At 46.6% G+C, this 27,673-nt stretch overlaps 1 protein-coding gene across 2 annotated transcripts; it reads left to right on the top strand.

Annotated features, from left to right (window-relative positions):
• Nucleotides 1-57: 57 nt before the first annotated feature.
• On the top strand, nt 58-9,588 carry DYNAP (dynactin associated protein). 2 transcript variants are annotated; one of them, XM_086769660.1, is made up of 11 exons: nt 58-185; nt 728-857; nt 3,101-3,187; nt 4,696-4,920; nt 5,870-6,076; nt 7,025-7,258; nt 7,718-7,871; nt 8,103-8,212; nt 8,333-8,446; nt 8,803-8,949; nt 9,224-9,588. In XM_086769660.1, exons 3-11 carry the CDS (start codon nt 3,110-3,112, stop codon nt 9,347-9,349), a joined length of 1,395 nt encoding a protein of 464 aa, XP_086625786.1. In that variant the 5' UTR covers nt 58-185; nt 728-857; nt 3,101-3,109; the 3' UTR covers nt 9,350-9,588. The 2 variants fall into 2 exon arrangements, with proteins under 2 accessions (XP_086625786.1, XP_086625787.1); XM_086769661.1 differs by lacking the exon at nt 58-185 and having other exon boundaries at nt 570-857.
• The last annotated feature ends 18,085 nt before the right edge of the window (nt 9,589-27,673 follow it).

Raw genomic sequence — 27,673 nt, 5'->3', positions numbered from 1 at the left:
CTGAGGCGTGAAGGTACAAACTAACCGATACTGTGGGTATAACTGTTTGTTTGCCAGAAGTCGTTTTATTGAAGGAACTCAGATGTGCAAGGAAAGATGAGGTTTTTTCCTGATGTGGCACATATCTGAGTGTGGATCGCGGTGAATTTGCTCTGCTTTTGCGCTACTCTGGACGCCGTGTGTAGGTAGTTACGCATCGTGTGCGTACGCTGCATCGTTTGATGCTCAGACTCTCAGCGCAGCTAGCGTGGCACTGCCTAAGCTATCGCAGCTCTCCTGTTTTTCTGGTTTATTCCATTTAATAGAAAAAAGTTAACTTTTTGGCTGCATACGCTGGTCAGTTCTTGCAATTGGAGCTGGAATTTAGTTTCCCTGTATGTTAGAATAAAGAAGGTGCTGCTCAGAAAAAAATAACGGAATAATAAAAAATAACGGTACATTAAGTCCTAAACAGAAGTAATTTTCATATCCAACATGTCAGTGATGCTCTTGTCCTTGAGGCTAGATCAGAGAAAAGGAATTTTATTGAACTCCAGGCTTCCGTAGTGACAGTGGGAAAAGCAAAAAGGCCAAGTGGAAAGACAAGAGACCAGGAGGATTTGGAGGAAATGCTAAAATAAAATAGCAGGAGGAGACAGAAGGAAGGTCACTATTTCTCGCAAGTCGTAAGAACTGTTTGCTAACGATGTACAGAAGTGTTTGTGATCCTGTGTATTTGCATATACAGGAAATCTTTTATGAGGAGGGCACTTCCTGAATTACGGTGTATATATATCCGTAAAACGGGGCCCAGGGAAGTCAAGGCTTTGAGGAAGACAAGTATCGTGCTCTTAAATCTTGTGAAGATCCTGTCTGTGGTAAGACTCTGACTTGGCGTGGGGGGAGGAAAATAGGTGGGATTTTTGCCCCTTAAAGGCTTAATGAGAGAGTTAATTGTGCCGCTGGTCTTGAAATGGAATGACTGTATGCTGCAGTTATCTTTTTCCTCTGATTTGCATTAACAAATCTCTCATCGCCATATTCACACTGCTACAAAAAGGTGCTGATAGAGGAAAACTTGATTTCAGGCTCCGGATATAATGAAGACTAGCAGTGCTGCCAGCAGAGGGTTAATTTGGCTGTACTTTCTACCTATTTTAGTCTGAAAAGGAGGATCTGAAAAACTGCAAACCCTGTAGTCACTCACTATCAACCTATTGCTTCTTCTGTGTAACTCAGACATATATTTTATATATATATCTGGAATGACAAAACCCTTGAAAATCATGATGTATGTTTCCTTTTTGGATTCTTTTTTTGGGTCACGGATTCTGTGATCTACCACGGTTTTTAATTTTTGTGTCCTTACTCCGAATTTTTGGTCAACTTTACAGTTGTCTCGCTGTGCGGAGAGAATTGCTGTTCAAAGGGAAATGAGGAAAGCTTTTCATTTACTTTTAACTGGCCTGATCCTGCTCTTGCCGGTTTGAATGGCTGAGCTTTCACAGCTCTTCCAGATGAGAAAAGAAAAGACGGCTGGGGAGAGATGGGCTCTATCTCATATTAGCTAACCAAATATTTATTGGGGAAAAAATAAATGGAATACAGAGTATTCAGGATGTTTTTAGACTAGGATGATGCAAGGTTTTGATACAGAAGGTGAAGGTTAATACAAGAATTTTCTTTCAAGATTTTTAGAATGGAAAAGAGAATAAAGCAACTACAAGAAATTCAAAGATCTGTTTGCGAAATTCTGTGGGGAAAAAAAAAGTCTAGGAAAAAGATGCCCAGGAGTTTGGCAGTTGATGAAAATATATATTTAAGATATAGTTGCAGGATATCCTAATGTGGAAGAGTGAAAATAAATGTAATGTGTCTTGCAATCCTCAACGCTCCGCAAGAAGGAAGTCTAGTGGAAATAGCTAGAATTGTCCCTGAAGATGAATCATCTTGGACTTTGGTGCTTTTTAGAAAGTCCAAAGCACAAAAATGAGAGACAAGGAGGACGAGCTGCCGAAGACACTAATCCAAAAGTTCCTTCTTGCTTATGTTAGTAAACAATAAGTCCCCTACTAAGGGAGACCCAAGGAGAATTTTGGTCCAGGACCTTGCAACAAGTAAGAAATGTCAGTTACGGTATAATATTTACTTAAAACATCAACTGCAATGGGCGGGGGATAAAGCTCGGATTACGCCAGGGAAAAACGTGACAGCTCTTACGCAAGCTACCTGTGTTCAGTGGACTACACCTACCAAGAGGTCCACTTAGCATGAACGCTAAGCTCTTGGAGAAGCTGCTGGAGCTATCTTCAAGTTATCAGTAACGTTTAGAACTCGGTGTGGTCCCAGAATGGTCTAGAAATGGCTTCCTAGAAGTTCAGAAGTAATCAAACAAGAAATATTTCAAGGAAACGAGGAGGGAGGGCGAGCGCTTTTTGCCTCAAAACAAGGAATCATATTAAATAATATTTCCTAATAAAATAAAATTTCCTAAAGTCCTATCAGAGAAAAAAAAACCATCCTGGGCTGGATGTACTGCTGGTCTCACTTAGTGGGGCATTTTCTGGGTGGCTCGGTCCGTTGCAGGAGGGTAAAACAGAACAGTTCCGTCGCAGCTTGTGAAAACCTTTTTACCAATAATATGTCAGCTGAGAAATGCGTTGCCAAAGAGGTTCTGGAACCTCAACCGTTTTTGTGGCTGTAAAAGTAGATTGCACAACCAGGCAAACCTTTCATTGAAATATTCTAGGTCCTTCGCGTAGGTAAAGGAACTAGATGACTTTTTTTTACCTCCGAGTATTTGATGGTTCAAACTCTATCTCATTGTCATCTTGTGTCTTGGTGTTCACGTGATACGTGAATAATGAGTCTGACTGTGGAAATTGTCAGGTCCTTCCACTGTAGTTTAGCAAAGATGAGTGGCTTTGGGTTTTAGTCTTTTTTTTTTTTCTATTGCATCACATTTCTGCAAAGTGGTACTGTGCTAAATACTGCTGGTGTTGCTGTGCAGAAGATAATGAGTCACTTCCCTGGACTCAGTAACATAACGGAGCACGTATCAGGATTAACTTTCCTGCGTTTTGATGTTTTTAATTGTCTTGTGTGCACTCATCTCTTTCAGCTTTACTAAATGGATAACCAGGCATTTGAAATGCACGGAGAGAGCATCCAAATTTCTTCAAAAGGAAAAGAGTGGCCAAAAAAAGAGGTACCGGTCATTTTCTTTTTACAGTGCTATCAAAACATCATTAACAGAGTCAGTCTGAAGATTAAACCCTTATTTTAGAATATTACCTAATACTATACAATTAAAAAGGTCCCGAAGAAAATCAAAGCTCTGAAGGGCTACAGTTGCTCAGGTCCTGACGTGCTGTAGCTGGGATCTGAACGGTGAGACGTAATTCCTTGGCCTCACTCAAATTAACAGCAAAATTCTTTATCCTGCAACTCCTGGACGAAGTAATTCTCTTTGGAAGATTCCCTGTGGATTTTAACAGGAAGGAGCTACTTAAAGCTCATCTTGTGGTAATATTCCGTGTCTCTACGGAGTTACACGTTAGAGTACTGTTTTATTTTTTTTTCCTCTGTACTTTTCCCGTTAAAGTTTTTGCTTCTTGGAATTGGCATTAACTTCACACAAGAAGAGCAGGCGTATCGCTCATCAGCCGTTACGCTTGTTCGCAGTCAGCACAGTGCTGCTTCTTGACGATAAATACACCGAGGCTAATGACTTCCTCGCAGTATAACTCACTCCACGCAGTTACGCTGAGATGGAATCTTCTGTATTATTTATCATTATGTAATACGTACGGCATTCTTTCGCCTTTAAAAATAATTGAACTGGGGCCACTGCTGGGAAAATGCTGTAAATTAAAGGTCCTTCAAATCTGGAAAATGAGGATTTCGAAATGCATTTAACTATAAAGCCTTGTTCTCTCATGAGGCTCTGCGGTCTGACTACTGCTGTTGTGATATTTAATTGAACACGAGCTTTTAAAAAGGGAGTAATTTAAACTGAAGAAAAAATTATTACCAAATAGAACAGGGTGATATTTTGAGCGCTTTTCTGCTGGCAAGAGAGGCGTCTTTGTAAAGAGCTCTTGTCAAACAGATTCATGAAAAAGGTCATTCTGTTAAAATCGGCAAATAGTCTTCAATTTTTTCATTTCTGATTGTCCCGCTTAAAAAATCCGCATTCACAGCTCATTTGCAGGCACTCACCGTCTGAAAAGTCAGGCTTTTAAAAGCAGATCAAGCTGTGCACCCAGAATCAAGAAAGAATTTCAAAATTTGGGCTAGAGGATGCAGTCTCTATTCACCTGAAGCTGCAAATTCAACAGCAAAAAATGTTATGGGACAGGAGACAGTAAAAATCCTCACCAAGGTGATGCCTCATGGTGCCGGAAATGCCTTGGCCTTTGAGTTGATGCTACAGGTCTTCGATGTTTTGTGATATAGATTAGAAACAACTTTTAAGAGTTTGTAAGACTCGGCGATGATGAAGACGTGCCTTTACTTGATGAAATAAAGAAAGGAGAGCAACAATCTGCTAACACACCCTGTAAGGTTTCCCTGTGCTGGGCCCAGTAATTTGGCTCTACCTGTGTTTCTGAAAGGCACACTATTATAATTTTAAAAGGACTATCTCAAATTTTCTCCTGTGTGTGGATGTAATGATCTACTAAAGCTTTCTTTTTTGGTTTTGGTTGATTTCAGGAAAGAAAGGGCAGCTGGTCGCTGATGAAAGTCTTTCTAGTTTGTCTATTGGCCTGTGTTATCACCACAGCCATAGGAGTGCTGATTCTTTCCTTGGTCTACGTCAAGAACCCTGCCTTTGTGAAAGAGACGGTCGTTAAAGACGATGGTGCGTCTTCCCCAAAACCAGATGAAAAGATGGTGGATATCAAATTCCAGTTCCTGAATCATCTGGGGAAATCAAAGGTAAATTGTTCTTCTTGTGCAGTAACATTCTAGCATCATATATAGAAGTTTAATGAATTAATTTCACCTAACTTTTTTTTTTAAGCATTAAGTGATCCATCTAAACCTGTTATCCAGGCTTCTTTTATAATCCCTGGGGAGAGACACAAACTTCCTGACGGTTTTACTCCAATTCACAGCAGATATTGGAGGTCGTATGGATCTCTGAAATGCCTCTTGGAGAGCTAAATAATTACTCCAACAAATTGGGCTCGCAAGACAAGGCATCCACTTTATGTGTGATTCTGAAATTACAGAGTGTGAAATCCCGACAAACAAAACAAAGGTCAAATCTGAATGTAAGCTGAGGAGCACACTAAACCTCTTTGTTCTGAAGACTGGCTTCAAACAAATTCTTATGTTGGAAGGAAAAATGAACTCCATCATCTTGCTTCAGTGAGCTAAAATGAATTAATTGACAGTGTAATGAAGCCCTAGGAATTATGTGGGTTTTGTTTAGGTGTAGTTTGATAATTAAAGAAACGTATCCTTTGAGCCAACTCTAAAGACATACTCCATCTTCTAAATATATCTTTAGATAAAAATAATTCCTGATTGATTTTTGCTTTTCAGCAGAAGAGGGAAAAGGAAAGATCAGGTAGCAGGACACTGACAACAGCTATTCTGGTACTCATTCCTGTTAGATTTAACCGTGTAATTAATTTTCAAAGAAAAAATTGTTTTTAAGAATCCAAACAAAAGTGTTTTAAGAGGAGGGCAACCCTTTTCATATGTCCTTCCTCAGTGCAAGATGATTCTTTCAAGTACAAAACACGTTCAAGAGGCAGTAGAAATATTGGGAAAGGAATACTTTCAAGGGCAAATAGTTTGCAACTGTAGAAATATTTTTGGGTTGTTCGGTCACCACTGTCCACAATTAATGCAGTTCTCCGCTCTCATCGCTTTACAGGTACATAGCTACCCAGGTGGTGAAATTCAGTGGGCAAGATTCAGGGAGGACGTAAACGAATACCAGAGCAATGAAGAAATGGAGTTCGGAAAAAGTATCAATAACCATCGCTCCAAAATGACTTTTGGAACCTTACGGATCAGGAGCAAAGGCCTCCGGGCTCCCCACTGGCATTTTAATGCCAATGAACACGGCTACCTGTTACAGGTATTGTCTGATGATTTCAGGTTTCCTAATTGGTTTGGCAGTTGAAAGTATCGTATATAAAAGATGTACATATGTAAAAAAATTTTCATATGCGTTATATACAAATGTTACCAGGTAATAAAAGGTGAATTGCGATTGATTGATGTATGGCGTTAGTTTTCTTGCTAGAAATAACATTTTCAAATGGAGATGCTTGAAATAGGCTGTTCAGTGTTGTTACTTGCAAAAGGACCCAACATCCGTAACTTCTAAAAAAGTATAAAAACTGAGGCCAGAGGAGACTCTGGATACCTTAAAGTTACAGAATTTTATGAAGTGCTTCCAGTGAAATTCTAATTTCTCCTTGTTTATCTCCACTGGCTGTAGAGACCCGTAGATCATCTTTCTTTCTCGCAACTTTTTACACATGGAAGACTTGTTATAGTCTTCTCTTTCCTAGACCAAATGCCCCCTCCTTTCTCCCCCCAAATAAATCTTCTTTGACAAGCTTTGCCCTATCTCACCTCAAACTTCAAATCTGTAAAATTAAAGAAAATAAGAGAGATTAAGAAAAGCTCACCGTGAGGATGAATAATTATTCATCTTTTGCTCAGCATAGAACTGAACAGCTCCAGCTGGATAGGGGATCACCCTTGGAGTAAGGCTTTCCACAAACACCTGGCCCAGCAGTTTTTGGTCAAGGATGACTCCGTTATAGCTGTCCACAGCCTCTTTAATAAAAACAGTTTAATTATGAGCAACATGTATTTGTCATTTTAGAAAGTTTAAGGAATCCTTAAAATTTTGTCACTTAAATGCTATTCTGGATTTAAGTTCTCAAACACTTGTTAGGGAGTACCTCAGGATCTGTCTTTTCCTAACAGCTTTTGGTTATTTGAATTATCGTTTTGCTGCCTATGGATTAAATGAGAACTTCGTGACGATCGTTAAGTTCCGATTACGTTACAGGGTACTGCCTGGATTGGAGTAATCGGTGCGGACGACAGCGTGGTCACCACCTACAACGTCACGGCCGGTCAAGTGATCTTCTTCCCTAGAAACACTGTGCATTGGATAAAGAACATAGGATCGGAAGACTGCCTGTTCTTGCTGTTTTTTACAACGCACGAAGAACTTCAGACTTTGGATGTAGACGATGCATTTTTCTCTACCCCGGAGGATATAGCGGCCAGAGCGCTAAAGGTCTGTACGGTAGGGCAAGCAGCCTCTAGCTAGTCTTCTACACATTGACGTGGCAGTCCAGGAAACTACAGATAAGATTAAAATGGTTAAAATGGTTCTTATTGGAACTGACTAGTTGGCGATGTCGCCTGAGCAAGAACGCAGCCACAGATTTTTTTTTTGCTGAGTCTGAGGAACTTGCGTATTCAAACCACGGAATTGTCATAGACCTTCCCACTCTGAAACTGTTCGATGAGAGAGAGACCAAATTTCCCTTCTGCTCCAAATCTCTGTGGTAAGTGGGAAGGAAGGGCAGAGCAAAGCAGAGTATTGAAAAGGCGAGGCAGTTAAAGAGATGAGGTACGTCCACGAGGCAGAATTTGTCTACCACCAGGGACTAAGGTGGGATATTCACCGAAGCGAAACTTTAATCCCGCAGTTTGGTGGGTGTCTTGATTTAATGCTCATTGTGTTCTGCAGCCACAAGGTGGAGTCAACTTCATCAGAACGTTCAAGAAACAAGCAGAAGATCAAGCAGTGAACCTCCCGTCAAACCTAGACGAGCTTGTCCAAAATGCCACCTACGTGCAGTCTCCGGACAACCTTGTATGGCAGTACTTCTACGATCTCAAAGGTACGGATCTAAGAACTTTGTATGTAAGAGCTCTGCGTATTTCTAGAAATTTTATGATTTCAAGGAGATAAAATGAAAAATATATTGGTGAGCTTCCTGGTTGGTTCCAGAGACTCGTAAGATTCGAGGCGCAAGCTTAGTCCTTAGTAATGACTTGAAGCTGGCCAATACACTAACAAGCGACGTTAACCGAACCTTGTTGGAAATCCTCACTGGCTGCTTTTGTTTTAGGGTCAGCAGAATATCCTTTTCCAGGAGGAATCTTCCAGTGGGCTCGCTACCGCATAAACGGCACTGGACTAAATGAAATGGAAAAAATTTTTAGTGAGTCGTTGAACAAGGTACGCGCTTTCAGTTGGGTACCATAGCTATTTTGTGTGTGTTCATCGCTGCTTTGTCCTGTATAACAGGGATGGGGCAATCTGAGATGGTTTTCTGAACGCTTTTGTTCTGCTTTTCAGCACGAAAATACCCTTACCTTAGCAACTCTCAGGATATTCAGCAACGGACTGGGGCAGCCTCATTTCCACTTCAACGCTAACGAGATGGGTTATGTCATTAGCGGCTGCGGACAGGTAATTTGTTACATCCGTGAGGGAGAAGTTGGCTGTAAAACAATTACAGACCTAACAACTGATTCCCGGCCCTCATTAATAACACTGCAATTAGTAGTGTTACAAAACTTGTGGTGTTCACACTCCTCCTCCATCCAAAATTTTGATCTCATTTGTGGAAGCCGGTCTAGTCAAAGCGGAGTTAGACAAAGAGCAGAAATTGTCCGTCATGTTAAATCCTTCAGCAAAATCACGCGTGCCGATTACAGGAATCGCCGCTCTCCCGAATGCTGAAATACAAAATAAAATAAAAAAAAATACGAAAAGAAAAAAGCAATCCTGAACGTTGCTGAATATTGCTGCTTGACTTGCAACAGGCTGGAGTTATTCTCTCCGGAGTCACCTCCCACTTCAACATCGGCATTGGAGATGTCATCTTTTTCCCTGTTGGAACCCAACATTATATCAAGAGCGTGTGTGATGAGGATTTGCTTTTGATTTTAGCCTACAGTACAGGAAACCAGGTGAGAATTCCCATGGGCAAGCGGAGTGAAGAAATGTTTGGCTGTGCAGGACTTTTTGAACAAGGCTGTATCCCAGGAGCCAGAGCAAGGGGGGATTTATCTAAGGTTACGCATTTCCAGTGATCTTGATTAGCCCAGTGTAAGTCATTAGTTAAATTAATTCATTTTTATCGTGGATTTGAGCTACACTTAAATATCCTATATTACTAATATTATAAAAATTATCAGGTAGCTATGATCATTCTTTTAAAAAGAATTCTCTTTTTCTTCCTAGCTGGAAACTCTTCGTATGAATGACTACTTCCACGGGACAGCAGATCATATCCTCGCTCAGCTTTTTTTCAAGGAGCAGGCTGAGTTTAAGAAGTTCCCCAAAGCTGCCGAAAAAGTAGGAAAATAACTTCTCGTAGGAGCTAATGGCTCCAAGAAGTTTTCACAATGACTGTTTCTCGCTATTTATCCAGAGGAGATCTTCCGAAAAAAAAGAAGAATTTGGGGTTATTAATTATAAAGAGTTATATTTTTTGTATTTTTATCATGTTTTATTTATAGCGCAATGTAATTTGACTGTATACTAAAGGAATTTCTACCATTACCGTTGCCTCTTGCTCTGTATATCGTCCGTTATCCCACCATATCCCTTCCCTCGTGCTACCGAAGTTCATGAGCTTTAAATCAAATCAGGTTTACTGGTTTATTTACCAACGCCTAATAAACAAGGATTCAGTGAAATGCACAGCTGGGATTCAATTTCATTTCTTACCAAAGCTCTTGGCAATCCCCTGGCTGCTCTTTAATCTGGCTGAAGGTGGCCTTCCTCTTCAGCTTTCCCAGTCTGGGGCCAACATCCCACCAGCTTGGGGTACTTCGTTTGCGGGCGCAGCGCAGAGGGAGCGGCTTCGCGGCTCCCTGCGCGAACCTTTTCCCAAATACGCACCCCAGCTGCCTCGTTGCGAGGGTTTTCTGAAGCTGTTTGGTCACCGCGCGGCGAGGGAATGCCCAGACTGTGGGCTGAAGGGTTGACGTGTTCGTTGCCTTCAAGAAAAGATAGTCCATGTGTGTCCAGGAGGAGACATTTCACTGTCATCTAATTAACCTGTAGGATGGAGACCTGGCTGGCTTTTAGGTTATAAAGTGCTTTTAGCTGTTTGGAGGGAAACAGGCTGGTTTCGCAGGTGCTGGGAATCCACCACCAAGGCTCTGGTTTAAAACACCTCAACTGGGCAAAGGCAGGTTTAAATGCTGAGTTCTTGGCTGCGACGCTCTTCAGGTGGCCCAGAGGCACCCACCGGCCAGCGGAGATGGCTCTTGGTGGCGGAGGGGAAAAGGCAGCTGGCTGAGGAACAGGGAGGTGGGATTTATTCTGCTGCTGGTGTTTTCCTTCGCTGTGCTGGGATAAGAGACTGGAAGCTGTGGTCTCTTACGATGGCTATCGTCTTCTGCCCTCCTGAACCCTGCAGCCCCAAGCCACCGAGAACCCAAATATTTCAGCCTGTGTTCTCGGTTGTGTGCTCCCAGATTTGACCTGTGACTTGCTGTTGGAAAGGTTTGTTTATCTCTTCTGTCTTTTTTTTTTTTTTTTTTTTTGCCATGTTGCTTTTATTCTGTGTTGTATTTGACTGCAAGCTACTCTTTAAAACTTAATCTTGATGGATTCAGCTCCGTTACCCGGGTGGATACTGGTAGTACCGGTGTAGAGCAGGACAGTGACTGTCAGTAAAAGGGGGTGATCGTGTTGATTATAAAAAAAAAAAATCCAAAAGCATTCAAAGCCTGGAATTTCTATTTTGTGTTTTGCCAGCTGATCTTTGGGAGTCCCCAGATCCCGAGAGGCCGCAGAAAGGTGCGATCAGCGTGTGCTACGTAAGCAAACCCGCGCTTTCCTCAAGCGATCGCCGCCCCGTCAGCTCTGCAGCCCTGCCCTTCTGCTGCAAAAGCAAGCTCGTGTTCATGAACCCTTTATTTTTGTTTGGTTTTTACTAACTAGCTAGCATGTTTTTTCAGACTTTACGTTTTTTTAATTAAGTTTTGTTCTACTAATTGCAGACAGACCCTCCAGCTGAGTGAAGCGCTTTTTGCTTAGCTGTTGCACGTATCCAGGTGGACCGACTTCAGTTTCCATTTACAGGTGCGCTGATTTTAATTCTCCTTTAACTTTTGCTAATTTTTTAGCAGTACTGATAACCCACTTGTCCTCACCGTAGCTTCTTTAGGTGTCAGCCAGTCATCAAGCCTGCCTTTGGCTGACCCCAGTGGGATTTAATACTGTGCTGAATCCCGTTTCTTATCCCACCTCCTGGATTCAGGATCCAAGCAAATGGTCAGAGCACAAATGCCAGGCCCCCGGTTTGTCCTAAGCTGCCTAAACCAGTGAAATGTAATTAATGCTGAGCCCAGAACCTTGACTAAAAACCTGATAAAGATCTGGATACCCTATAATTTAGTCCTGCTTGGAGGCAACAGAAATAAATCCAAGCAAATCGAGAGAATTCTGCTCTGTCTTTTAGTTTAGGTTCCTGCATGCGAGTAATTTTCAGAGTTAATTGTCTCGTGACTCATTGAAGTGACAAACCCCGGCGTGATCCCCCGCTGCTAGCCCTGAGCAATCCCAGGGGAGGGTGAAGCTTAAAATCTGCTCGGAGGTGACAAAGCCGGTTCCCTGGCTCAGGGAAAGATCGGTCTTGGGGTCATCCAGGAGAAGCTTGATGCTGATTTGTGTCCGTATTTCAGGGCTGCCTGCTGTCCTTCACGTGGCAAACACAACTCGACGCCTTTCCAGTTTCCCCAAATCCAACCCACTTATCAAACTGGGATTTGTCATCCCAGCTGCCCCCCGCTTCCCCTTTTGGGGAAACCCCCCCTCCTGCCCCATCTCCGTGCCAGGCCATCCCCGGGGGCGGCCAATGTGACGCTTAAGTGGGATTTATAGCAAGGATGCAATAGCGTTTCTGTAACCAGCTGCCGTAAACCAAAGGGTTCACGTACCCCATAAAAAGCTCTGCGGTGTTTTTTCGCGTGGGAGGATCCGTCCTTGTCCAAGCCCGGCACCACGTGTCGTCGTTAGAGGTGCACATTTTAGAGCCTGGCAAAGTTTTACTCCTGATGGAGTTTGACCGCTTTCCTCCTACCGAAAATTATTTGTAAAAAATTTGCTGATGGTGAGAAATTAGCACAGGACTATTCAGAGGTTTTTCAGCTCCCTGAACCCGCCAACCGTTCGTGGCTCGGGGCTGCGGCTCCTAAATCTATTGCAACTTTTTTACTAATTCTTAAAGTAGTATCAGAGTTGACGTGTAATCTCTGGTAGATTCAGATTAGACATTAGGGAAAATTTTTTTACGCTGAGGCTGGTGGGACACTGGCCCAGGTTGCCCAGAGAGGCGGTGGATGCCCCATCCCTGGAAACATTCCAGGCCAGGTTGGCCGGGGCTGTGAGCAACCTGATGTGGTTGGAGATGTCCCTGCTCCTTGCAGGGGGGTTGGACTGGATGGTTTTCTAGATCCCAGAGGAAATTTCCTGCATTTTATTGTTAGAAATGTTGAGAAATCTTTTTCTCCACCAGTGCAAACAGAGCCAAATGGAAAATCCAGCCCGTGCCCTGACCCCAACCAAGCCGCACAGGAATGAGTCGTCTCGGGAGCTGAAGGATCTCCAAGTCACCTTCCACCAAACGGACCTCGCGGTGAAGCTCTGCTCAAGAACATCGAGGTTTGATGCAGCACCTGCCTCTGCAAATTTGCAGACGACGCAGGCGAGGGGTACACCGCAAAAGACAAAAGCTAATTTGCCGTAATATGGGAAAAAGGAAGGATGTCCCCCGGAGCAGCTCTTGTAGGAGGTGGCGGTGGGAGATCCCACAGTGATGGTGAGGTCCATCCCTCGGAGAAACTTTTTTCCTTCTCGTTGACATTAATTAAGGAATAATATCTCTGTCAGCGTGGGTAAGTTACACCCCCTAGGGGCTGAAGAGCCAATTTTCATTAAATTTGATGGAAGTCTTCCTCGGCAGAGACTGAACCAGACCAGGAGAAAGCAACAGCTCCGGAGAACAGAGTATTTCCCATTCCCACCAAGCTGATCTCGCAGCATCCGGCCTCTCTTTGCGCTTTCGGTACCTCTGGCAGCTGTCGTCGCATCCCAAACCGAGCTCTGGACGCAGCACCGATGCATTTTGCGTTTTGTCCGTGGGATAAGCTTGCGTTTTAAAGGGCAGGTAAGCTCTGTCCCCTAAATCTGTCCCTGTCGTAGTCGTAGTAGGAAAAAAAAAACAGGTTGGCTTTTAGTAGAGAGAACTTTCCTAATTTAAGTTTACCATCTGGTTTTCTTTTCTTCCCTCCTCGCCGCGGCGTTTTTAACCTCTGCTCTCCTCCCCGCTTAAACGGCGCCGCTGCAGTTATAAAAAACTCAAATGCAAGCAGAAGGAGAGAGATTGATCGCGCTCGGCCCCGCGACTGTCCCACGTTGGGAAAGTACAGCAAGAAATGTCAGTTCACTCTTGAGCTCGCACCAGAAATTTGGAATTTTTTCGGGGTTTTGACCTTTGATAACCGGCCGCGTCGCTAGGGAGGGCTCACCTGTGTGCGCGTATAGATTTGCACGAGTTTTCTACATTTCAGGGGAGTCCCAGGGTGGAGAAACCAACGCCCCAAACTTCAATTTTCCTCTTTTTTTTCTTAGAAGCCGTCCCAGCCTGCGGGCAGGAAGGATGAGTCAGCGGCAGAAACGCCCTGGTGTGCGATAGCAGAGAAACGCGATCGAAATCTTGATGCAGGCGCCGATCCTACGAGCAGATATCGTTGACGTGCCACAATTAAAATTGACATTAAAATTAGCTCGTCTCTTCAGTAGGCAAGTTAAAAGCTTGGGATTTTGGTTTGTTTTGGATCAAAGAGAAAATGTTGGAATAGTAAACTTCTTCACAGAAATTCTTTATTTTCCAGAATGTTATTGTTATCATTATTAGGTTTTTTTTCTTTACTGTTGTTACTCAGAAAAGAAATCAAGCCTCAGCAGCTGAGGGAGGTTACAAAAGGAGACAGAGCCTGGCTCTCCAGGTACCAATTAATTAGACCTCTTCAATTAAAAACCCTCCAGCTCAAGCACAGAAAAACCACCCAGAAAATGTGTAGCTGTGCCCTGTATTTTCTAAGAGGGAGTCTGCAGGTAAAACCCAATGTTCTGCCGGCCAAAAGTGACCTTACGATATTTTATTCTTTACCGACGCGTTTCTTGAGCAGAATTTTAATTTGTGGCTTTTCTCCCACTGAAACGTTTCGGATTTCAACGTAGTTGCCACCACACCGAGGAGACGGGATGCGTTCCGGGTCTAGGAGTCGCTTAGTGCCAAACCTCAATGGTCTTTATTTATATTCCTCCTTCTTTCAGGCTGATCTGTGCAAAGATAAAATTCAGCTGATGAGGAGACGTAGCTACGAGCTTGGGAGAAGCGCTCGCAGCGTCGTTCTGTCCAACGGTGGATGAGCCATCGCAAATCGGTGACCACAGGAAAAGCGACGGCAAGAAATTACGATAACGTGGTGTCTCCCTCCCTTTTGCAGCTGCTTTTGAATGAGTTTCAGGTATTTAAAGTGGATTTTGGGGCAAAATGTTCAGAGCAGGGGCTGTATGTCAAGTCTTGAGTCCTTTCGGCATCCCACGCGTTTGTTTCTGCTTCCTCAAGAGGAAACATTTTCGACAGGAGAAGGATAAATGCCAACAACAGTGTGTTTCCCGACGCAAATACGTAGGAAACACTGAGTTTCAAACACCGGCTGTAAAATCGTGGAGGTTTTGAGGTTTTTCCCATTGGGAGCGGTGTGGGCACCGCTTGCGAGGGACGCGAGGTCCCGACTCCGGTAGATGGCCGTGCACGACCGCGCGAGATTTATCAACCTGCGATGATGTTGCCTTGGCCTCGCGAGGGTCCTGCTGTCGAGGAGACAGAGTTTGCTCTCCAATGCTTAAAATAAAGCTTGTCGGTATTTTGCTTCACGCTTCCAGCCCAAAATGGAGAGGAAAACTTGTCTTGGAGGATGGGAACGGGAAGTAGGAGATGCCTTAGGTGTGTTCACAGAGTGAACTCAGAAATCAGTTGGGGAAAACGCAGAGAAAAACCCACGGCAGGTGGGCGGCGATGTCTCCCGTCCTCCTTCGGATGCCACGCCGGAGAAATCGGGAGCAGAAGCAGCTCGTGACCTTCCCTGATCGCTGCAGCAAAGCTCTGTTGCACCTAGGAGATCAGCTTGGCTGACAATTAATTTTTTTTATTAATATAAGATTGCAATTTCTACATAACTTGCTCCCAGAAAAGAATAGTACAGCTTGAACGCTTGTGTCATGGACTTGAAAGAAATCCGATTTTATTCTTTAGAAGCGATCGGTTTGAAACACCTGGCGCTGGAAGGCATTGCAAGAAAACATTTTATTTTCTTTATTTTGAGGATAACGACTTTGTTTTGTGAGTGACGAGAGAATTAAGGCGCATGGGAGGAGCTGGGTGGGTGTTTGGCCTGGGGACGGGGGTTTCAGTGCGAGGGGAGCACCCGCCGTGCTGGGACAAATCCTGCGGTGCCTGGAAAGATCCAAAGCCTTAACGCAGCATAATATAAAAAAAAAAAAACTAAAGGACATCAGCTGTGCCCTGGGAGAGGGAGTTAATTGGCGCTATTTCGCCAGGACAGGAGCGGTTTGGACACGCGATGCCCGCAGCGTGTCCGCGCTGGGCGATGTAATTCCTCTGCTCTTTAAACTCGGCTTGCTGGGAGAAAAATCTTAAATCCAGAAGGAGTGACGTAGTTTTTCTGAGCAGAAACAAGGTGCAGGTGGTTCCACCAACTAAACTGTGGACTAAAGAGCTGCGGAGAACTGGAGGGGACTAAGCGGCGGAAAAACCGCCGCAATTTGCTGCGCGCATGGGATGCTCTTTGCATTCGGCACGTCCTGGGCACGGTGTTAATGATTAATTCCGCCTGGAAACCTTTTTAATGAATTTCTCGCTAAAAAGACGCAACGTGAAGAGGACGATCGTGCTTGGGAGAGGACCTGCAGCGCGGATGGGCTAAGGACATCGCGTGACACACGTCGCAGGAAGAAACTGTTTGGTAAGGAATATGTATATATATTTTTTTTTTTTTAAAACTGAGTCAGCTGACGCGGTTGAAAACCCCAAATCAGGATTTGCTCCGCCAACAACAGGAGCGAATCCCAAAGCAACCGCGTCTTCCGGGCAGGGGACGCTGCCAGCAGCGCGGTTACCACGCCGTCCTGCCGCGGGGGCTGCGGGGAGCCTGGCGAGAGCTAGGATAAATAAATCACTAGACACATGAATAAATTGTGAGGTTGAAAGGCTTTTAGGGGCGAGATGTGACGAGCTTGAACGAGGACGTTAAAAATGAGATACTGCTGCCGTTTAGTTGTGGCAATGAGGTTGGGTGAGTTTTTGGAAAATTTGGAATCATTACTGCCCCGTCCTTCAGTGGGACCTGGGCTGGTCCTCTCCTCAAACAGGAGAATTCTTGCTGCAACTACTTTTGTCCTGATTTTGAAATACAAATATGTGTTCCCCAACTGAAAAAAAAAAAAGATAAAAAGCAAGAAATCCTCACATTTCTCAGAATTAACTTCTCTCGTGAGATTATGAAGATCAGGAAGAAATTTTTTACGCTGAGGGTGGTGGAGCACTGGCCCAGGTTGCCCAGAGAGGCGGTGGATGCCCCATCCCTGGAAACATCCCAGGCCAGGTTGGCCGGGGCTCTGAGCAACCTGATCTGGTTGGAGATGTCCCTGCTCCTTGCAGGGGGGTTGGGCTGGGTGGGCTTCGAAGGTCCCTTCCAAGCGAAACCACTCTATGATTCTATGAGCACTGTAGCATTGTGCTTAATATTTTTTTTTCCCCCTGTATGTTCTTCTCAAGCCTAGAAAACCACAAAGCTAGGGTGAAGCCTGTTGTGGGTACATTATATTAAGATATCTAATTAATCCTTGTTGTTCTGTGTATTAAAGCCTGCCCCTGAAGGAGCCAAGAGTCTCTCTGCCACGCGCCAGCCCGAGAAAATTGGGATTATTGGGTCGCTCGCCGCTCGTGTGATGCATCGCACCTCCCAAGCGACGGTAGGATTTGAGCGAGCGGAGAAGACGTAGCTTGAGGGCAAGAAAGGCGTAATAAGTGCAATAAAAACCCAAGATAGATGTAATTAGCTGGCTGCTCTCCGTCCTGGGACGGATCGATGAGAGCGGGACGGATCGACGAGAGCGGCTTCAAGCCCGGTGCGAATTGCCAGGGGAGGGAAGGCGCGGGAGAAGAGGGAAAATCGATCTTAAAATGAACACCGAGCAGCCTGCGAGGGAGGACGGAATCAATTATTAACGTGCGCTTGAGGAAAAGGTTAAACGAGACCGCAGAGCTCCGAGGGCTGCTGTGAAGCGATTTTTGCGCTGCTCGATAAAACTCGTCCTCGGTGTCCTCGCAAAACAGCGTCGGGAACGAGAGAGAGGATTAAACGGACGTCATTTCTTTAGAGACCCGAGTGCGGTTTTCAGACTTAGGATCAAATCTTCCCTGTGCTGGCAATTAAAACGCTGCACTTGCTCGTCACCGAGTGAAAATCGTGACCACTCAGGTTTTTTTTCTGATATAACTCCTTGTGTGACCGCTGATAGCAGGGCTGGGAAATCCAAAATGCCCCCGTTCCTCATTGTGGGGTTGTTCTCCGCCATCTCTTTTGCGAATTAAAATTTAATTTTAAAGGTTTTACGCTCCTGTAGCAGCAAAAAAAAAAGATCGATCTGGAGGGAAACGTCCTCTGCGCACTAGCTCTGCATGAGCTACAGGCTGAATTTGGGGCGATCGGAAGAAAAACGAGGATTTTTCCGGGGAAATTGTTGCCACTTGGCCGTGCGCAGAGGAGCAGAAGGCGCTTCTGCGCGGCGGGGCCAAACTGCTGACCGAGCCGGAGGCGAGAAGGGGGGATCTTCTCCTGGGGCCCGACCTACGCCAGGCTGCTTTGTGACGTTTGGCCAAAGCGTTGGTAGATGTCCCCAAGCTCGCCGAGCCTTCCTAGGGAACCTGCTCAAGAATTTCCCGGTGCCATAATTTCTTAATTTTTAAATATGGATGAAAGGAGAGGGTAGCAAGCTGTAGCTCGGCTCCTCGACCCAAACCTGCTTGGTTTGTCATCTGCTCTCCAGCTCCACCTGCCTGGTTCCTCCTGAGAAGACACGCGGCCTTGGCTCTCCAACTGGGAATGCTGGCTGGCGGGAGCTCTTCTGCAACCCCAGGCTGGAAATTTGGGGCCGGTTTATTTTAAGCACATCTGGTTGGTGGGATGTACCTACACCCATCCTAGGTGGGGGCTGGAAAACCGACCCGACGTTCTCCCAGCGTCCGCCCTCCTTAATGCAGCTCTCCAGTATGTCCGTGTGTCCTCTATTTTGGTTCAAAAAGCTTTTTTTGCTGTCGTCCTCGACGTGCAGCAGTAGTTTGAACCGCTCTTGCCGACATTTGTGTGTTTTAATTGACTGGGGAGATGCAGGCCACAGGAAATGGCAGGTTTTAAATAATTAAGGCGCTCCTAATCCTCGCGAAATGTCAGGAAGTCCCTAAGAGATGCCGCCTGAGATCCTCTTTCTTGTGACTTGGCTAATTAAAGGGACCCTTTTAATTGGGAAATAAATAACAGGAGAAGGAGGGCTGTTGGGAGATGAACACCTCTCCCTCAAACCCAGCCTCTTGATTCGACGGGGGAAAAGATTTCGAGCCAAATCCTACGGCTCTTTCGCGGCAATGTGAGCGACGAGCGGCTGGAGATGGAGGCGAGAAGGTCGCAGAGGCTGCTGGCGAGCCGCGGGTGAGTTTGCGAACCGGGGGCAGCCTGGGGAGACCTGCTGGTAAACCAGTAACGGGATGGGAAATAAGTCCGTTAACGCGGGTGAGATGCCTTCAGGCTGCGTACCCCGGGTTTGTACCGTAGATAAAACTCATTAGGGTGTCAATCTCCTTTATTCATCGCTGTTGCTGCTTCCTTCCATAGTTGTTTTGTTTTGTTTTTCAGAAGCTGCTCTTTGTTGTTCACACAAAAAAAAAAAAAAAAACCCCAAAAAAAACCAAAACACTGCTGGGTTTTGAATGTTACGTTCTGCCAGTCACGGCTGTAACGTGAGAGGAGAGAGCGGGGTGGGAGCTAACAGGCGGAAAACTTTAAACACGCAGAATTACGGCTCGAAGGCATTTGACTAAATTAAAAAAAAAAAAAAATAAAGGACCAAGCAGTTGGAGGAAAATACATTCCCTTTGAGATGAATATTTCATTGACGGAAACAAAAGGCATCGCTAACAGGAATCTGATGACTGTTCTGCCTTGGAGCTTACAGAAGCGAATAGGTGCCGGGGAGAAGCAGGTTGCTCTTTCCTTCAAGATATCTTGGGGGGGAACCTAGATTGTGCCAGGCAAGGCGATCGGGGGGGTAAACATGCTCTTCCGAAGACCGGACTTGGGTGAAGTAAAAAGTCTCTGGAGCCTCGCGCGTCGGCAGCGAGTCCCCAGCGCTCGGCTCTCTCCAAAGTTCAGGGCGTTGGGTCCTTGGGAGGGTGGACGCTTGGGCAAAACCGCGTCCTGGAGGTGAGAGAGAAACCGTCCCGTTACGGAGAAGGGAGAGAACGCGAGGGACCCCCTCGTGCCCTGTGCTCTCCTGTTTTTGCAGAAAGAAACGGCAAATTTGGGCAATTCCTCATGGGCAAATCTAATGCTGGCCACGGCTGCTCCTCCTGGGGCGAAGGCAAACTTGGCTTTGGCCCCTGCCCAAAAATCTCCTTTCTTTGCCCCGTTCCCCAGCGTGACGGCCGGAGAGAGAGAGGTTTGGGGTGGGAGCGGCACCCAGCACCCCCAGCCTCCCCGTCGGGTCCCTGGGGCTCCACGTCCTTCCTGCCGCCTGATACCCGGCTCCTGCCGGAGAATGGGAAACAGAAGAAAGGAGATGGGTTCTGAGGAACCATTGCCCACCCCACTGGACCAGTCCAGTCCAATTCTCTTTATTTTGTGAGCTTAAATGAAAAAAAAAAAAGATAAGTTCCCAAATTCCTCTTCCAATTCCATTGTATAGGCAGAAAAAGACAGAATCTTCTCCTAGAGAAGAAAGGAGATGGGTTTGTTGTTTGGGTTTTTTTTTTTGTTTGGTTGGTTTTTTCCCCCCTTCAGGGTTTAAAATCCTGCTGGCAGAAATTCACGGTGGGGTTTGCTCCGTCTTCCTAACGGGAGAGGTGAAGATGCCGGAGCCTCTTTAACTCTTCTCACCCCAGAGCAAAATTTCTCCCTCAGCCGCGTGAAATGCGAAATCAGCGGCAACATTCGGCGCGCTGACTCAGCAGAACGATCGCGGCGGCGTTTGAACGGCTCCGAGACGCCTCCGACGAGCCGTACCCAGCCCTCTGAGGGAAAGCATCGTCGCCTTCTGTCGCAGGGCGCTAATCCTTCGCGAGAAAGGGAGAAGGGCGTAAGCGGGAGGCGCGTCCCACTCCCTTCCCCGCGTCCTCCTCTACGGCCAGATGCCGTAAACCGGGCGGTTTGTGCCTTCGCGGCGCCGAGGGCGAGCAGCGCTAACGGGACGCGGTCGAACGGAGTCTGCAGAAATTAGCAACCAGGCGGGAATTGAGAAACGGTCGATCCGAGATCTTAAAAAAAAAAAAAAAGATTAAAAAATAGGGCGATGCTGCAGGCGCTGCCTTTAATATTTTATATGGCACTAATAAATTATTGCTTCAAAGCTGGCAACCAGCAGAAGGCAGCAGAAGGATTAAATTTGAGGTAGATCTCCGGTAAATTGATTCACTTGATTTCCTAATGCTCCGCTTTAATACTTTGTTTATTAGTTTTGGATTAAGATGAAGTTTCTTAGCAGAGAAAGATAAACAGGGAAAAGTTCTGGTAAAATCGACTCGTGATTGATTATTTTAGGACGCGACCCGGCCAGGGGACAGCTTGCGTGAAATATTGTTGAAGACTTAGTCTTCATCTAGTGAAAAAAAAAAACAAATTAAAAGGATATATTCACATTTTTAAACTTTAGGGGATGTTCAGAATTCCCTTCTGACGTAAATTATCTTGTGGCCCTGTATGAGAGAGAAGCAGTAAGGTAAATGGCGTTATCGGTCCCCTCCAGAAGCACGGGGATAAAAATGAGCGTACCTGACGTACGCGACTGTTTTGAAATAGTGAATGTGATTCTGAATCACGATTTTGTCATGAATTTCAGAAGTTTTCTCCGTCACCCCCACCCCGCAAAGCGCTGGTCCCAGTGGTGCTGGCATCTCCCACGGCATTTTAACCTCATCCCCCCGCTTGGAGGGCTCTTACTGAACCTGCAGGAGCGGGATTTATTTAAATCTGGGGTTTTTTTCTACCAGATATAATGGAATTGGAAGGGGAATTTGGGAACTTGTGTCATTTTTTTTCATTTAAGCTCAAAAAATAAACAGAATTGGACTGGGCTGGTCCACCTGGGCAGTAAGGGGTGTGGAGCTGGTGAGGGGTCTGGAGCACCAGTCTGCTGAGGAGCGGCTGAGGGAACTGGGGTTGGTCAGTCTGGAGAAGAGGGGGCTGAGGGGAGACCTCATTGCTCTCTACAGCTACCTGACAGGAGGGTGTGGGGAGGTGGGTGGTGGTCTCTTCTCCCAAGTAACTCGTGATAGGACAAGAGGAAATGACCTCAGGTTGCGCCAGGGGAGGTTTTGGTTGGATTTTAGGATGAAAGAGTGGTCAGGCGCTGGAACGGGCTGCCCAGGGCAGCGGTGGAGTCACCATCCCTGGAGGTGCTCAAAGAACGTGCAGACGTGGCACCGCAGGACACGGTTTAGTGGGCGTGGTGGTGTTGGGTTGATGGTTGGACTTGGAAGTCTCTTCCAACGTTAAGATTCTATGATTCTGTGATCCTCCGTGGCTCAGGTGAGGGCATAACCACGCCTTTTCCAACACTATTCCTCATTTGCAGTGGGAGTTTTTTGGATCGCTTTGCGTTTCAAGGCATGAATCATTTCAAGGAACATCTGAATAGGACGTTCCTAACATCAGGGGTGGAGCGGACAGGAGACAGCCCAGCCTGCAAGCTCTGCAAAGGCAACCAACCAGCCCCGCTGCTCCCAAAGGTGCTGGTTCCCCAAATACGCGGCGAAAGCCAAGGCGCGGGTTGAGATTTTCTTCTTTGCTCCTGCGTGGGAGAAGCAGCGGGTCCGGCTGCTCGCATGGTTACGCTAAAAATACGTGGGTATCTATCATTTCGGCGTAAACAGCGTTCGATCTTTGCGGCAGCGACGAAGCCAACCTGCGCGTAAACACAGCCGTGGCCGCCTCCTCTGCAAAAGCAGGCCGGCGGTTTAGTTGCTAAGGCAACATTTTTCCCAAAGCTGGGATCTTCCGTGCAGCTTTTTAGCGCGGCTCCGTCAGCACGGGTATTTCACAAAGCCGGCTTGGCCTGCGAAGAGCTCGGCTCCGCTTACCGACGTCCCGCGGCCTCGAGGGGCGAGGGACCGCGTGTCACCGGGGTGGGTGTGGGGGGACCCCTTCGAAACTCACGGGGACCCACTCTGGGTGGTGTCTCCCATGGGTCAGGCCCCGATGGAAGAAGGGAGCGGCCGTTGCCGAGCCCGTTTAGCGATGGCTGCTGGAATCAAAGATGCTAAATAGAGTTTTCTCATCTGGAGAATGGCCACGTCTGTAAAATTAGCGTCTGAAATAATACAGGCAGACATATTGCATGTCAGAAAGCGAAATGGTAGATAAATATTTATTTCTCGAATGCGATCGCTTCTATTGGGCTTTGTTTCCAGATTTATGGTTCTAAATAACGGATGCTCACTGAGCTTGTAGATAAATCCTCCAGTTCTTTGTTTGTCAGGCCGTTGCATCCAGCTCTTCGCTTGCACGACGAACCGCTCTGCCTGCTCTTCGCTCGGGTAAAATGCTCTTCCACCTGAAACTGGGCTGCAAATCTGTGATTTCGGGATCTCGGAACGCTGAATTTGCGCACGCGAGCATGGCAGCGTCGTGTGAGCTCGTTGTCACAGCGGGAAACGCAGGACGCAGAGATGCGAGTTGACGAGCAACGGGAGCTGCCATTCTCCGTGGCCTGCAGGCAAGGAGGCATCCTCGCCTGAAACCTCCTGAAGGCTTTGCCTTCTGGCTTAAACTCAGCTTTAGAGCGACAGAGAAATGGTCAGTGGAGGATCTGCTTCCTGAATTACACAGCTTTGGCCGCACGTTTGGCTTAAAGGGCTTCTCCCGGTGTGCCAACGCTGCCAAAAGTAAAGGATTCTTCCAAATCCACCCTCATTTAGGAAGAGAGGGAAGGTTGACCAGTGTGTGATCGCTGGTGGCTTCCCACGCCAGCTCTTGTCTAAATTGAGGAATTACTTCATATCCACCGTTTTGAGGATGGAGATGTGGCACAGGAATAACTCCTGGAAGTGAAAAGTGTTAAGATCTGCTTGTGTCTTGGCTACTCTCATGGTTTTTAATGCAATTTTCAGTCATTTGTTATTTTTAGTTATTTGTTTTGGCACTGACATCCCAGGGGCGAAAGCAATCTATGTCTCTCCTAAGAACTTCATGGCTGGTGAACGCTCTACGTTCAAACCGTCCAGCGTGTATTCTTCAAAATATCCTATTTTGGCTAAAACTGCTGTTGAATTTCCCATATATCGAAGAAAAACTTCCATCCAAAGAGATCCTGAAAGGCTCAGCGCTGTGGAGCCCGAGCTGCCGGCTCCGCTTCACACACGGACGGGCTCCAGCAACACGCGAGTGAAGAACAGGCGTCGCTGCGGGCTCATTTATCGGAAAATAGGTGGGTTCGAGTTGTTCAGCGAGAAGCGAGCCAAGGTAAGAGAAGGCGGAGGGAGCTTTCCCTGCAAGGTGGCGCTGCCACGCAAGCTGTCCCACGCTCCCGCAGCTCTCTGGGAAACGTAGCTGATCTAAACGAGCGGTGTCAAACTTAATTGCGCGGCTTCTTTCAATTACTGAGGCTGTCTTGTAATCTCGCGTGCTTCCCCCGAGGAACTGCCTGAGGAAGTAGGTGTAATTCATGGAATCGATATTTCTTGCCTGATGCTCCCCCAGGGAGCCGTTATTTCACAGGGCAGATAGAATTCCTGCCACAGGGAAGTGCCGGCTGGAGCAGACTCAGGGGACCAGGGGAGCAAGCGACTGGTGGCCCAGATTTTGCCGGGGTGCACTCAGGCCTCCTGCGCAGATGGATGCTCCTGCTTTGAAGAAGAGTTGGGTTCTTCGCAACGTCTTCAAAAGCAATGTTCCCCTCAGCCTGACCGGAATATCTTCAGAATCAAGTCACCATGTTCTAGACGATGTTTGGTCCTGTCCCACATGGTGGTCCCCAGTTGGAGCCCTCCACCTTCGCCCTCCGCGATTAGAGCGGAGCCCTCAAGTCACGTTGGGATGACAATGACGCTTCATCTGGTAGATGTTAGTGACGTACTTGTGAAAAATTGGGTTGGACTAGATGACAGGGGGTTGGACTATATGACCTTTGAAGGTCCCTTCCACCCCTAACCATTCTATGAACCATTCTATGAAATTGTTATTGCCTCTTCTTCTGCTTTAAGGGCAGCAGCACCCATCCTGCCGTTGCCCGCTTGCCTTGAGGGTGCTTGCCGCAGCTCAGCCTTTTGGTGCTGCCCAGCGTTTCTCCTCTGCAAGGCTTGGTTGCTTCTTCGATAGGTTTAAACTGGGTAGATGATGCCGGAAATACCCAATAATTGTCCAGAAACTGCAAAGCGTCGCTTACGGGGTGATGCTGCTCATACCCGAAACACCTACCTGGGTTTTTCACGGGAACAAGGAGGAGCGGATGGTGAGGAAAACACCAGTAAGAGGGTAGCACGAAACCAGTTCTGTTTCAGTTCAGTCACTTTATTCTCACATGTGTAATGTTTAAAAAGAAGGCAGACAGCTCATCAGAGGCTGCAGGCTACGCTGGCTGCCCGGCGCCGCGACAGCCTTCATCTCTTGCCTCTGTAAGCAGATGCCTAGCGATAGGTGGAGACGGTGGAACTGGAAAACTGGGCTTGAGACAATCACTTTGCTTCTAGACAACGCTCTTATGAATGTTCCCTATTCCACAGCCTTTAATTGAATTAGCTCCCGTATTCCTTTAGACACAACCGCTAATCCCTCCTTGCGGCGCCAGCCTGCTCTCCGCAGTGGTTTCCAAACGGCGTTTCACCACAGACTCGGTGCCGTGAGAGCAATTATCTGGTTCTTCATTTCGTGTGTGCCCTAAAATGTGGGAAAGGTGATAACCCCTGCTTAGACGAGAGGAGTTTGATATTAAAAATGTATTTCTCTATGGTTATAACGTGGATTATTTAGACTGCTCTGTGGGTAGGAGAGCCAAGTCGCATCCCAGGGTGCCAGGCACGGTGCAGGCGCAGATGAGCCCCTGAAACTCTCGTTGAATTTCACAGAATCATTAGGGTTGGAAGGGACCTTCAAAGCCCACCAGTCCAACCCCCCTGCAAGGAGCAGGGACGTCTCCAACCACATCAGGTTGCTCAGATCATCAAGTCCAACCATCAAGCTAACGCCACCATGTTCCCATCTTGAGCAAGCCGTGGTGATCATAGCCAGAGCATGGTCAGGGTGGTGATTGACCACGTGCAGCCCCAGCGTGGCACGCAGGGCAAGTCTCCAGTGCTTGCCGGAGCACTGAGCAGCTACTCAAGCTCATTTGGATGCCCAGGCCAGCAGCCCACCTTGGCCTGCAGCGTCTCCACACATGAGTGGCTCTGCAGAAGCCACCTGAGACCCACCGGGGTCAAGGCCAAGAAGGAGCTAACGAGGCTTCATGAGTCTGATTTGAATTTGCACCGCTGATTGCCTCTGCGGTGAATCTTTATTTCACGTCCTACGCTTCCATTTAAACGTGAAGAGCCACTTCTCGTCAAAGGTGTGGACCACTTAGGCCACATCTGCTCCTTCTGGGCCAAATCACCAGTTCCTTCTCCCAGCGAGGTACGAAGCACTTGCAAAGCACCTACACGCGTGTTCCCACGTGTTTCTCCGTGTGGGGGAGTGATTCAGTTCCCCAATTTCCGGCCGCAGCCATGGTTTAGACCCCGTTGGGTTTTGCATCTTGCCCCCACACGCTGCTTCAGAAGACAGGCTCCCCGCGCCTCCGACCGCCCGCTGCCTCCACAGGGTTTAATTAGGCAGAGAGCATCCAGAAGCTTTTTCTCAGCGGGTCGTAATTGTACGGAAATCTCGTTAGATTAATTTTTAGCGGGGATGGAGCACTCCTCGTTCTCGGCACTCCACGCTCTTTCCCAGTGTCCGGCAACTCGGGCTCGTTTAGCACATTAAGGAGCACTCTGTTTCCAGGTTTTAGAGATTAATTTCATTCGGAGCTTTTTAGCCCTCACGAGGCCGCGTGGAATAGGAGCCACTTTCGCCGCAAAGAAAGAGTTTTTAACGCGATTCCTGGCTAAAATGTCTTCCGATTGATGGTCCGGATGGGATACGTAAATCCTTCAAGGATCCAACGGCACAAAGCTGCGTCGTTGGGTTTGGCGCTGGTGGGAGTTGGCTCAGGTTGTGTCCAGCTGGCCAGCACTTACTAACTGTTGCTTCTGCAGCACGTGAGAGTCACAAGAAACCCCGTTAAAACCAAGGAACTCGATGGAACTCAAGGAATCGATAAAGTTCAGCGCAGGCTTTTATTATACGGCTCTTTTTACCATCAATAAATAAATGCAGACGCACATCAAAGTGATCCTGGTTTCTTCCCGAATGGCTGGGCACAGCAAATATTTAAAACATTGTAACGCACGGGTTAGTAAAAATGGGTGCAGTTTGAAGTTAAGATCTGATTTTTATTTTTATTTTTTTAAAAAGTGATGCAAATTGCTTGCAATTGCAGATCGAGTTTTTTTGACTAGGCAGAAATCATCGAGGTCGTTATCTGCTGGCCTTGACGATGTTATTTTTTTTTCAGGCAAACGACATTTTCTGAGTCTGAAAGGGCAGCCTTCTAGATGAAAAATCTATTTGAATCCAAAAACTTAGTTGCAATAGCCAACTCAATAATCACTTTGGGCCGAAGAGCACGTTGGTTTCCGACCGACTTTGTTCGTTCCTCTTATTCTTAACTAATTAGCCCCTGGCCGTGGAATCATGGCGCAGAAAAGATGAGCGTATCCTGCTGAATTATTATTTAGGAAACAGAATGGATTAAATACCCTGTCGGCATAAATCGGTTGAGTTTTGTTGAGCTCGGTGGAGTTACACTGGTGAGCATCAAGAGGTGAGCTCTGTTGTTGTACCAGTCCAGACATAGACTAGGCCAGACCAGTCTAGACTAGACTAGACTAGAATATTTCAGTTAGAAGGGTCTTACGACAATAATCCAGTCCAACATCCAAAGCACATGAACCAGCGATGGGAGCTTCTGCGGACCTGACCCATTCACAGATGCCCAGCGCAACTGGGAGAGGACGTGGCTGGCAGAGGAGCGGAGGAGGAAGAGGAGAAAGCAGGATAGACACACAAGACTTACTCATTAAATAAATCAGCACTACGTGCCTTATCTACTTATCTCGTTGGCTTTATGTCATTAAGCCAACTCTTTGCTCCGCGTTCTAGGTTCTAATCTAAATAAGCCTTTTTCAAACAGCTCGTATTATTGCTTGTGAGTTTAGTCTGGGTGGGGTGTTTTTTTCCTGAG

Source organism: Chlamydotis macqueenii, chromosome W, assembly GCF_036417535.1.
Source record: "Chlamydotis macqueenii isolate bChlMac1 chromosome W, bChlMac1.mat, whole genome shotgun sequence".
Taxonomy (NCBI): domain Eukaryota; kingdom Metazoa; phylum Chordata; class Aves; order Otidiformes; family Otididae; genus Chlamydotis; species Chlamydotis macqueenii.
Note: the sequence above shows the minus strand (reverse complement) of the source record. Positions and strands in the feature narration are given on the sequence as shown.

What these genes read in the sequence shown, in the direction of transcription:
- DYNAP (XM_086769660.1), top strand. Translation starts at nt 3,110, where the DNA reads ATGGATAACCAGGCATTTGAAATGCACGGAGAGAGCATCCAAATTTCT. An exon ending in TAGCGGCCAGAGCGCTAAAG is followed by an intron (nt 7,259 to 7,717) that starts GTCTGTACGGTA and finishes TGTGTTCTGCAG; the next exon opens with CCACAAGGTGGAGTCAACTT. An exon ending in TCATTAGCGGCTGCGGACAG is followed by an intron (nt 8,447 to 8,802) that starts GTAATTTGTTAC and finishes GACTTGCAACAG; the next exon opens with GCTGGAGTTATTCTCTCCGG.